At 35.8% G+C, this 13,076-nt stretch overlaps 1 protein-coding gene across 3 annotated transcripts in view; it reads right to left on the bottom strand.

The window, feature by feature from the left end:
• ITGB1 (integrin subunit beta 1) overlaps positions 302-13,076 on the bottom strand; it is a 43,286-nt gene continuing 30,511 nt past the window's right edge. Inside the window, exons 10-17 of one of the 3 annotated variants that reach the window (XM_018056844.1) lie at positions 12,098-12,238; positions 11,729-11,928; positions 10,082-10,320; positions 9,646-9,868; positions 8,753-8,985; positions 6,810-6,976; positions 5,707-5,787; positions 302-1,509 (exon numbers count right to left, since the gene is read on the bottom strand). In XM_018056844.1, the coding sequence (XP_017912333.1) occupies positions 5,713-5,787; positions 6,810-6,976; positions 8,753-8,985; positions 9,646-9,868; positions 10,082-10,320; positions 11,729-11,928; positions 12,098-12,238 (1,278 nt within the window). In that variant the 3' untranslated portion in view covers positions 302-1,509; positions 5,707-5,712. 3 annotated transcript variants of the gene reach the window in all.

Below are 13,076 nucleotides of genomic sequence, written 5' to 3'. Positions count from 1 at the left end.
AACAGAAAAGTAACAATTTCCTGTCTGAATCTTAAGTAAAATGATAGTTTCCAGCTTCAACAGCTGTAAGATCATGTTCTTAAAGAGTTAATTCTGCTTAATGTAGGAATGAAACCCAGGTCCTAAGGATGGAAGAGAAGCAGATGTGTCCAGTATTTGGAGCCAAAAAATAGACTGACATCTTATTTTACTCTATCTACCTACCTTCCTTCTCTCTTTTGGCTTAAGTAAAATACCAGAAATTTTTTAAGCTATAAAAACTTCACATATACAAACTAACAAAATATACAGAGCCCAAACATCTGATTTAAATATTTTAAGCATCTTTATTTAATAAATAACTTCACTAAAACAGCATTGTAAAACGTGAACTGTTAAAATTAAAAGGCACTTAAAATAAGAATGTGAATAGTATGAAACAAAACAGGAAACTCAAACAGTGAGAAGTAAATATACAGTGGTCTGTTATAGCACTAATTGAAAGTAAATGCTTAAGTGATAGCTATTGCATGAGCCACAGTACAACTTCACATGTTCAATAAAAAGGCAAATGTACAGCTAAAACATCAATGAAAAAGTATTGATTTTTTAAAAGTCTTACCCCAAATTGCAAACAAATACATTAAATGATTAGAAGAGGTGATAAAAAGCACCAGGCTTTAAAAAGAAAATGAATAAAATAAAATTCACCTGGAGGTCCTCAATTTAGCAAATACTATGTAAATTAAGGCCTTTAGGTAGATAATGCTAAATCAAGGACTTTTTGCAGAAAATTTCCCAAGACTTGAATTTACAGAGAGAAGGCATAAAAGTTACCAAAATTAAGTAACTCTTAAAATGGCACACAGGTTTTAAAGCTATGTTTTCCCTTCCTAGCTCTGACTTTCCCCATGGCCTTTGCAGATCAAATATTTCACTATTTTACACCTGTAACTCTAGCATACTCATCTTTCAGGTATGTCATCAGTCATGTCTAACAGGCAAATAGCAAAATAATACATTTAAAACAATTCTAAACTAGCTAGAAGGACATTACTTTGGATTCTGTATAACTGAAAAATGACATGTCTGCAAAGCTAGAAATCAGTTTTAACACTTGATTAACAGAAAATATCATCCTCATTAACTACTGCCTTTCAATCACTCTAGAAATACTGCCTAATCCAGTAAGAGCTGGATTTCACTAGTCCAGGAGAAAAGGTCAAAAAGGCACATTGTGACCTTAGATGACAAGGATAACCATCCTGTCTCAAGTCTTTTGTCAGTCCCTGGCATCGGTTATAACATTATTTTCAAAGTAATAAAAAATTTTCAAATTATACATATGGTACATTTTCAGAACCTGCCCATGAGAGAACCATGGTGGCGCTGCCCTGAAGCTGTCTCACTGTGACTGTGGATTACTGCTTTGCCTTCAGTGCTGCGGGCACACACAGGCAGTGCTCATTTCCCCTCGTACTTCGGATTAACAACAGTTGTCACAGCACTCTTGTAAATAGGATTTTCACCCTGAAAATGAAAAAGAAAAAAATTATCAGTCTACTAAAGTCATCTAACTTTATAAAGCAATATTAAAGACCATTTTCATAAGTAATTTCCATTTGATCTGTCCAGATATCAAAAGCTTAGAAAAAATGAAAAACGAAAGCTTTGTCCCACAAGGCTAAAGATGCCCCTGAAAAGGCACTTTTCCTTTCTAAAAAGTCCTTTCTCCGCTAGTGATCTGCTGTCAACGGCCTCTCTTTTTTAAACTAGTTTTGAATACTATCTTGAAACCAGTTTTTAACAAACTCTTCTGCCATCAACTGCCTGATTCTTAATCCTTATTGTGCACAAAGGTGCTTGATAATGAACAGACTGCTTGGCTTTCTTGTCTGTGAGGGAGGTGCTCTTCTGAGGCTTTGCCACTCAGGGTGCAGAGATTCTGAGGTAAGACTGTCACAAGTGGGCACAGTGCCAAATGTGCTTAGACAAAAATAATTACTATTCTTTATGAAATAACTGCTATTCTTCAATATGCTGATGAAACATTTTATCTTTGACACTGTATTTTACTGAAGAATTAATTGATTCCAAGCCATAAACATGAGAGATCTTTCAAGAGTCAAAACTTCACTGACAGTGATGTTTTAAAATACATAATTTTCTTTAAAAATTCTCATTCTATATTATACATTTTAGTATCTTCTACAGCATTCTTTTTCTATTCTTTAAAACTGAAGATAGGCTTGAAAGTCAAATAAGAAATACAGGCAAATATTCCTATCTGAGAGGAAATAAGTGAGTACAAATCAAATAAATGTTTTAAGATTTTTAAATGCTATTTAGTTTCGTATTTTACTATAGAACCATTTGAGGTTATTTTTAAATTATTTATAGAAAGCACCTAAAGGGTAATTTTTGCTTTTAAATTTTATCCACATTTCACTTCAGGTTACATTTGGATATCACTTTCATTGCCACAATTTCTGCCTCCTAGAAGGGTATCGTTTGGTGGATGACAAACAAGAAGATAAAGAACTCTGAAACAGTACACAAGAGAATTACATACATAAAATGGGAACAGCATAAGAAAAAAGGGATTGACTGAGATTAAGGATATTGTCAAAATGAAACTGACTACAGATAAAACACTGAAAGGTCTATAGAAGCATGTACAACATGCAGAGTTAGAAATCTATATGGTTGAGAAGTTTTTAAGGGTACATACGTATGTCTTGAGTGGGAAAGGGAAAGCAGACGATGCCATCTTTAAAAAGACTAAGAATTCATTGAGGGAAAGTAAAACATATAAAGGCTGGGTCTTGAGAAACACCAAATAAACCACTCTGACTTCAGTTCAGCAGTTAGTCTGGAACCTGACACTGTGCCTTCACTCCACCCCACAAAGCACAACCTGCCCAGTCATTTCTGAAACTGAAGAACTCAGGATCCCTCAGAGATAAACATTATATAATCTGGGTGACAAAAATCACATTGGGTATGAAATTCTGAGCTCTCATCCCAACTGGATCCCAAATGCTAATTATAACAGACATTTCATAATGGAGACTGGAGTATGGATCCTAGCAACTACATTCCTAATGAGTAATCAAGTACAAATAAGTGAGTCTATTTCCACCTTCCTATCATCCAAGGCTAGAACTGCCCATTTTTTTCAAATATGCTAGGAAAATAAATTACCATTAAGTTTCTTTAATGCATTAGATAAATCTAATATTTAATACTTTAAAACTGTAAGAGAGGCAATAAAACATGGAAAAGAAAAAAAAATGCCTAAGTTATAGATGAAACCAAAGTACAATTTACATGGCAGAACTTACCTTTGGAGAAAACACTGCCTTTTCATGTGCACATTTATATTTATTATTTCATATATATTATTATTTCAAAGTCCATCCAAACAAAATATTAACATGCAAGGTTAGAGGTAAGAGATTAAACCATCTGCATTGGGCATCATCTTAAATGGAGCTAAGCTAAAATAATGCATATTAGTTCCCATCGTTCAGAGTGCAACCCTTCCCCATCCCAACAAAAAGCAAAGCCTGTTTAAATCAAGAGGAACAGGGTTACATTCAGCAGGGAAGTCCTCTGTTCTCAGTAAATGTCGTCCGTGCTTACTCTGCAAGGCCTGATGTGGTTACAGCATCGTTTCTGTTGCCTATTAGAAATGCAGTGCACAACTGTGGGAGATTAGCAGCCCACATTTAATGTGTTTATACATGAACCGCTTTAACAGAGTTCATGATTTGATTTTTTTTTTAATGTACCTACATGAATAGTCTCATGTGTTGAAGTAATTAGACTGCCTGCCTATTTATCTGAAATATGTTAAAGACAGAACTGACCAGCAACCTTGGTCCCATCCTGGAAAAGTGTTTTGTAAGCCATGATTTAATTTCTTAATGCTCATTCGTTAATATCTACTGTTTATTTCTACTTTAGCTTTTCTTGAAAAAACATCTCAGAATAACCAGTACCCATTAATTTTCCTGAATTTGACTAACGAATAAAAAAATTTTCACAAAATTTTCATATCTTGAATTATCCAAAATGCTTATTTTGGCTGAAGTAACAAGTGTACCAAAAATTGACAACAATAAAAACATGAAGTTTCACTGTTACTGATGATTTCCTTCAAAATACAATTTAACATATAGCAAGGTAAAAATTTTACCTTTCAATAGGAGATACAGAAATTTTTTCGTGTAAGTATCCATATAAAATGTCAATATCTGATTATGACAGAAACAAGAAAGGAAAAAAAACCCAGCAAATTAGTTTCCTTCTAAAAATGACATTCTTTCTGTAAAGCTCTAAGTGAGGAAGAAAAGACTATTAAGTCTCATACTACTAAGAAAATGTACCAGACAATGCAAGATGAATCTGACAATAATTTTCTGCCATCAAATTTAACTTTGCCATTTCAAAAGTCTTAAGATCCGCTTAATCAGACACATAATGGTTTCTAACGTTATCAGTATTTCCTGTATCTCTTAAAAATAAGAAACGTTCCTGTACTTTAAAATCTTACCATGTTATTATAAGTATACTCTCACTCATCAGAGTAAAAACAAATCTGCATTGAAGGGTTTCTGGGTATAACAGTGACTTCCCCATTCAGTAGTGTCACAGTAACACTAACATTCTTAAGTTATCAGAAATAGCAAAGACTGTCATTTCCTATAGTGACCTCCCTCCTCCTAACCAGGTAACAGTGTCTCCTGAAGACATGTTGATTGCTACCCGTTCAATGCAGTGCTTAAGAACCTAGACCCTGGAGCCCAGTGGCCTGGGTTTGAATCTCAGCTTTTCCAGTAACTGGTCTTGTGAACTTGGTCAAATTACTGAACTCTTCTGTGCCTTAGTCTTCTCATATGTGAAATAAGAATAAAGGAAAGGAAGGCGTTCAGGGTCACCAGTCAGGAGAATTGGTTCTAATCACAACCTTTTTATCAGAGTATTAGGGGCTTACATAATTATATTAAAACATGCTAGAAACACTTCATGAAAATTCAGTTATAAGGAAAAAGCCTGTCCAGTGTTGACAGAAGAGAAAATGATACATTTGTCACCCAGGTAGAGCATACACTCGCCAAAATAACTTTCCCTTACCTTAGAGAATAGGTGAACCAAGCTTTATTACCACTATGAAATTTCCAGCCAAGTTTTTATTTAAAACTCTAGTAGAGTTTTTCTCTACATGAAATTTTAAATTTCATGTTCACTTTTCACTCTAAAACTTACAAATAATAATTTGTTATATATAAGGATGTTATCATATAAAGCTGATAATACCATCTAAAGCAAAGGACTCTAGTGAGGATTATAATTGACAGGCTGCTATCAAATACTGTAGTCATCAGCCAAAAACAACACAGTATAGTTACTGACTCCCTGTTAAAGCTCTGGGACGTGAAGTGACCCAGTACCATTCTACCTAAGCAGAAGACTTAGCTGGGACTCAACCCAGGTCAGTCTGATCACAACACACGTTCTTTTCACTACAACACAGTTGCTGCTTCTATACCATAGCTTAATCCAAAGCCCTTCTAAATACTATTATTAACACACAGAAAGAAAAGCCACAGTATAGCCATATAAATAAAGCCAGACTTTGGAGAAAGAAAAAAAGCAATAGTGATAAAAGACACGCAGTGCAGTAAAGACATGCAAAGACAGAAAATGAAAGAAAATACGAACGGCAATCTAGAGACCAGCTTTACGTCCATAGTTTGGATTCTTGAAATTATTAATAGGACTCTTGTAAATCGGATTTTCTTGCTAAAGTAAAAGAAATAGTTTCTAATGATTTCATCAGAAAAAAACTGACATGTATTGTGAGTGTTTAAACACTATAAAAGACAATTTTTTACTATTCTTAGGCTTCCAAAATTATTTTTTAAAAATCCAAGCAAACTGTTGTACAATGCAAACGACTAAAATTCATTTACACCTGAAAAATACTGAAGACTGTCACTGCCTCCTTGTATCAAAAGATGAATACAAGACGGCCAACGTGTGGCCACACTAGCCTCCAACCCCACATTTCAAAGCACTAAATGCTGACATACATTTTCATCACTTATAGCTTTTAAGTTTTGTATAAAACAAGGTTACTGAGTTGTAATTTGCAGAGTAAAAATACCCTTTTAAAGTATATAGTTTCATGAATTCTCAAATGTATAAAGACACCCATCTGGACAATTTAGAGACCATAGGTTTAGTCCCCATGGGTTTGCCTTTTCTAGACTATTATATAAATTGAATTACACAGCATGTAGTCTTTTGATTGGCTGATTTCTACTTAGGGTTCTTTGTTAAATTAAAAAAAAAAAAAAAGCAGCAGCTTTCCACTGAATAGTCTGAAGTTATGTAGGGTTTTAATTTTTTTGGTCATGCCAAGTATGTGGGATCCAAGTTCCCCAACCAGGGATTGAACCCACACCCCTTGTGTTAGAAATGAGTGTTAACCACTGTACCACCAGGGAAGTCCCCAGGATTCTATTTTATATAAGAAGAAAAGGCAGAAGAGCAGAGTTAAGATTAAAATTATTAAGAAAATAAAAATACCACAGTAACCTGAAGAAACATTCTTACAACTATTTTCTTTTAATGGGATGTATTTAAGATGTTTTCTGTTTTTCACTGAATGCAAGTTTCCTGAATAATAAATTCTGGGGGGCAACTGAAATATTTAAAGGACTTTAATAATCAGCTTTAGAGCTAATAAACAAGTCTTACATTTACTTTGCGTTACATTTACTTTATGAAACACCTTCCATTTTAGATGTTTTCCAACTTACCGTGTCCCATTTGGCATTCATTTTTTCCTTTTCAAATTTGGCAAATTCCCTTCTGTCATGAATGATCATTAAAAGCTTCCAAATCAGCAGCAATGCAAGGCCAATAAGAACAATCCCAGCAACCACACCTGCTACAATCGGAATAATGTCTGGGCCAGTGGGGCACTCTGTAAAGTAAAAAGCAAAGGATACGCACACAAGGGGGGTTAGCTTGTGAAGGTGCAGCCAGAACCACAGAGAGCTGTGTGTGCAGTCTCACAAAAGACACAGGAATTGAAACTCCAAGATAAGTGATGTATCTTGGGGCACACTATCCAAAAGAACCTATAAAAAAAGGTACTAGAAGTAACAGATAAGTTTACAAGATCATAAGGTACATGATCAATAAATAAAAATCATGTATTTCTATGAATTATACCAAAACTGATTTCTATATATTAGAAATTAAACCTCAGAAAATAGTAGTATCTACAATAGCACCAAAATCACAAAATACTTATATATAAACCTAATAAAACATGTACAAGATTTATATGCTAAAAATTACTGAACACTGATTTTTAAAAAAGACCTGAATAAATGGAGAGATTTTATCTATGTTCATCAATTAGACAATTGATTAGACAATCCTCTCCCAATTTTATCTATAAACTCAATATTATCCCAATCAAAATCCTGGCAGGACATGTGTGGGATATCAAGCAAGCGAATTCTAAAATTTACAAAGAAGTAAGAGAACTAGGAAAGTGTCTCAAAAACACTTTCAGGAAAAAAACAAAGTTGGACAATTTACATTACCAGATGTCACAGAACTAGCCGTGAAGCAACAGTAATTCAAAGAGTGTGTTATTAGCTAAGGGACAGATGCCTAAATTAATGGAACAGAATCAAAAGTCAGAAACAGGCCCACACACATAAGGTCATCTTATTTTCACCCAAAGTGGAGAAAGGTCAGCCTTTTCAAGAAATGGTACAAGAACTGCTGGAAATCTACCTACAAATAACTGGACCTCCACTCCAGATACTGAGAGCAGCTCAAAATACGTTATGGACCTAAATGCAAATCCAGAAACTAAAACTTTCAGAAGAAAACACAGGAGAAAAATACTTATGAAGTTGAGTTATGCAAAGAGTTCTAAGGTAGTAAGAAGCAAGATCTACAAAAGAAAAACTTGGTAAAATTTAAGCTTCTGGTCTTCAAAAAACAGTATTTGAAACACACATACCTGAAAATGGCTTTAAAAAAGTTTGCCTGTTTCTTTTGAACTTAAATATATGCCCTCTCCCCAATCCCTAACATTTATCCTAGAGAAATGAAAACTTACATTCCAATAATAACTTAATCACAAATGTAGAAAATTCCAAAGAATGTATTAAAAGTTCTCAGAAAAAAAAAAGATAAAAATGATTCCTCTCTTGAAAAGCAGAACAAATTCATGCCATATAATACCCTTTAACAATTATCTTTCCCAGCGTCCAAGCCTAAATCAAGCTGCTATTAAAAATATTATTAGTGATGATGTTACTGAGTACCTTCTACCAGGCACTGTGCTAAGGGCTTTATACGGGTTACTGCATTTACTCTTCAAACTCTCCATAACATAAAATTTGCTTTCTCTTTCCCTTATTTCTTATAGTTAATTAAATACTATTTTAAGCTTGAAGAGATTAAAATGTCCTAACTTGAATGCAAAGTAGTCATGTAAAGTAGCTGGAAGCTGTTCCTAGATGTGAGTGAGTCAAAGTCGCTCAGTCATGTCTGACTATTTGCAACTCCATGGAATGTCCATGGAATTCTCCAGGCCAGAATACTGGAGTGGGTAGCCCTTCCCTTCTTCAGGGGATCTTCCCAACCCAGGGATCAAGGGGAACTGCCAAAAGCTCTAACCAGCAGAAAGACATAAAAGAAAATGCAAAAAACTTTGAAATGATCAGATTTCTACCTGGAGTCTCTACAACATGAACAGTGGCCTCATTGTTCCCATTCACTGAATATGTGAAGTAGAACCAGCAGTCGTCAACGTCCTTCTCCTTACAGTGGGACAAGGGATCCACCTGGCCTGGCTGGGGCAATTTGTCCCGATTTTCAACCTTGGTAATGTTGAAATGTGAACATTCCTGAGCACATGTGTCTTTCTTTTCTCCTTTATTGAAGGCTCGGCACTGAACACATTCTCTGTTAAAATGCAAATGATTATATTTATTATTTATAATAATATTTGCTTAAAGATTATTTTGTGTGCTAGACTCAAAATTTGACCAAATTAGGCCAAGAGAGATGAAAGAAGATATGAATAAATCAAGAAACATATGACATTTCTTGGTGGGAAAACTAAACATAAAGATGCTAGCTTCCTAAGTGAAATTATAGGTTTATTATAGCTCAAACTAAAATCCTCCAAAAGAAATAAGAGTAGTATGCTAAAACTAGCCCAATCAGAAATGAAATATACAATATAAAGCCAAAATAACTTTTGAAATGTGTTGCTGATATTATGGTTCTTTCTACTAGAGACAAAACCTTCCATTTTATTTAGTCAAAAGGCAGTAAACAGCAATTGGTAATACTAATTTAACAAAGGTTACCACATGGATTCAATTAAATACCAAATTCAGGTTGAAATAATGGTACCACCACACTCATAGGATACAATTCACTATCATGTGCCAACACTAGCGACTGAGAATTCTTAGATTTAAAAAGTGGGCTTCAAGGTGACAGATACTTTATTTACAGTGTGGCCTGGTGTTAGCACTGTTCTAGGTACCGTGTGATCATACACAGGCGAACAGACAGTGACCAATCACCTATTTCAAGCAACTGAGAAAGACTTACTTATGCTCGGCACAGACTCCAAGGCAGGTCTGACACATCTCACAGGTTGGCCCTTGGAACTTGGGGTCTGTACACTTGCAGGCCCCACACTCGCAGACGCCGCGGCCATTGCAGATCTGTCCATTCACGGCCATGCAGGACGTGGTGTCCAGAGAACAGTCACAGGCGCTGCCGGTGTAGTTAGGGTTGCACTCACACACTCGACACTTGCAAACACCATTTCCTGCAATTAAAAATCTCATTTCTCACAACAGTGGTAACAACATAATCACAACACTGCAAAGTGAAAACAAGCAAGAATATGTAAGAAAGTATCCACAGGAGGGAGTGACCCTCAGTGCTGCCCCTTTTCTATTTATCACTAAGCAACCTTGCAACATGTTTCATTATATTAGACAGGACCACACTCTATAACCACTTTCAGGCCCATTCTCACCTCCACATATTAAGCCATTGGATCTATCACAGTTGAAATTATCACACTCGCAGAATTTGCCAGAATAAATTTCATTTGTATTGTCCCTCTTCCTACACACACACTGTCCACAGACACACTCCCCGTTGTTGCTGCAGATTTCTGAACTGTTTTCTTTCCTGCAGTAAGCGTCCATGTCTTCACTGTTCACCTCATCCGTGCTACATTCGCAGTGTCTCCCAACACGCCCTTCGTTGCACCTAAACAGAGAGTCCAAAATCTCAGTCACATAAAATAAACATAACTGAAGCAACAAGTAAAGCGAGAAAGGCAGAGAGGAAATAAAACTATAAACATTATCTTCAGACTACAATTAAATGAGAGTGTTTGTGCCATGTGTCACAGAAGTGTGCCTATGTGCATGTGCACACACACACAGCCATTCAAGGCCATACGGAATCTACACAGGGGCCTAGGACAAAACTCCTCTTTAGGAAAATAACCATTCTGATCAAAATGAAAATACAATCTAGCAATGAACAGGTGAACACAACATTTGGAAACAAAGGATAAACTTATTTTTCAAGAGTGTGGTATGTTTTCAAAGGATATGCTGTATATTACATTTGCTATTATTTGCCCAATTTTTATACTAAAAGTTTATACCCAATTTTTATACTAAAAAGTATAAAAACACACAACTGAAGAGCTGAACTGATAAAAAACACAGCCCAAAAAGTACATGGAAGTTGAAAATCATACTAAAGGTATCATTTGAAAATGTAACTACCATAATCTTTAAAAACAAATTTATCCTAAGGATTCAGGCTTTTCAGACACTTTTTATAGTGCTTATACACATTGTATCTGGTAAATATACAAAAAGAAGGCAAAACATTTTCAAGATCTTTCAGATAAATAATATTTTACTAAAAATGTATACAACTCAGGATATGACATGGAAAATAAAAAATGTAACATTTTGTTATTTAGAACAGAAAGCTAGTAAACGATGGCAAAATAGTCATTAATTTTCCTCATGATTAAAAACCCTTCAAAGCCTAGTCATTTGGGAGCTGACAGTTGGATCAAAACAGTCTTCTCTCCTGTTCTAAAAAAAATAGGAGAAAGATGAAATAGGAAGATTTATTTACAGTATAAAAATTAAAAATAATTTGACTTAAGTTCTGTTAGTAGTAGATTCTATGTTCTGAAAATAGTGCTTAGTTTTACAGATATATGAATTTTTTTAAAATTATTCCAACAGTGCAGAAGTACATGTAATAACAAGCTGAACACCGTTTATTAATTCCTAATTCCAGTTCCCATATAAAATCACTATTACTTTCTATAAGTTTACTGAGCTCTAGAGAGTTCAAATTGCTATCATGAGAGAAAAACCCAAATGCTACCATAACCATTTGTTAAGTAACATCTTGGATGGCTACAAAAGCTTTTATTTTAGAAGGTAGTCTGCCTAAGGAAAAAAAGGCAGAGAAGAACTTTCTATGAAGAACACACACAAGACCAACAAATTGATCTTGTGGTTAGCAACAGCAGTTGGAAGAATAATTTATCTGCTCCCACAGAGATTCTGGGAAGCTCAGACAGGTGGCCTCCAGCTGTCCCAGCTGCCACGCCCCTGGACCGTGCACGCCTCGCGCTCACCTGCAGGCCCCACACTCGAAGGTCCCGTTGCCGTCGTGGCACTTGGGGCTTCCTGGGATGCCTTCACTCTGGCACTCGCACTCACAGATGAACTGAAGGATAATCTCCACTTCCTCAGTGAAGCCCAGAGGCTTAATTTTAATGGTTTCAGAGTTCTTATTTGGACATTTATTTGCAGTTATGCTAATTTCAAATTGAACCTTAAAAGGAAAGCAAGAAGATAAGTTAAAAACTAAGCAACTTCAATCTACTAAAAATTTTTCAAAAAGCTACTCAAGTTATATTTAACTGTTTCTCAAATTATAAGCTAGATTGCTTATAAACAAGTAAGCTTTTTCTTTACTTCAAAAAAATGTTTATATAACATACCTCATCCCCAATGGAAATATTAGAGCATTTTCTCCCATTTTCCCCTGTTCCATTCACCCCATTCTTGCAGTAAGACTTGTAATTTATCGTTACTCCTTCCGGTAATTTGCTGTTTTCCAAAATGACTTCTGAAGAAAGGGACTAAAAGAAAGACTAGTAAGAGGAAAGGCAAACAAATGATACTATAAAATAAGTTGAATTAATAAATCCAATGGATAAAATGAGCTGTTAAGAAAACAGTATTATTTAAATATTGGAAGCCTAATCTTGGATGACTAGAAAACACAAAACCCAGAGAAATGGGCTCAAATAAATAACAACCAATTATTCAAAATAATGTACACAACTGAAGAGAGTATTTAGTTAAAATTTTAATGATGACACAGCACAGAGGCCTAATATTAATTATGAAGAGTTCTAAGGACTCAGAATACTTTCTTTCCCCACTGGCAACACCCGCTCCTCTGCCCCACCACTTCTAGCTCACTAGTGTTAGTCGCTCAGTCACATCTCTCTGTAGCCCCACGGTCTATAGCCCACAAGGCTCCTCTGTCCATAGATTTCTCCAGGCAAGATTACTGGAGTGGGTTGCCATTCCCTTCTCTAGGGGATCTTTCCAACTCAGGGATCAAACTTGGGTCTCCTGCACTGCCGGCAGATTCTTTACCGTCTGAGCCATCAGGGAAGCCTCAGCTCACTGAAGACAAAGGTAAATAATCTACTACATAGGCTGGAAACAAATCTGCTTAGGGGCCATTGCAGGCCTGCCCCCACTCTCTCAAAGAAAGAAAACCCAGAGTGGGAGGATTCAAGCCAGTGCTTTTGCAGAACAGCAGAGGGCGCAGGACAAGTGGAGGAGACTGCAGCAGCGAGCTCGGTCCTGGTCACGCCACTCCGCGGAAGGAGTTAGGAAAGCATTAAGATATGTTGTAAAGACAGAACTACTCTGGGGGTGACAGGGAAAAACCGGAATCTAGAA

This window comes from Capra hircus, chromosome 13 (genome assembly GCF_001704415.2).
Source record: "Capra hircus breed San Clemente chromosome 13, ASM170441v1, whole genome shotgun sequence".
Lineage (NCBI taxonomy): Eukaryota > Metazoa > Chordata > Mammalia > Artiodactyla > Bovidae > Capra > Capra hircus.
The sequence above is the reverse complement of the archived record's forward strand: the minus strand, read 5'-3'. Positions and strand labels throughout refer to the sequence as shown.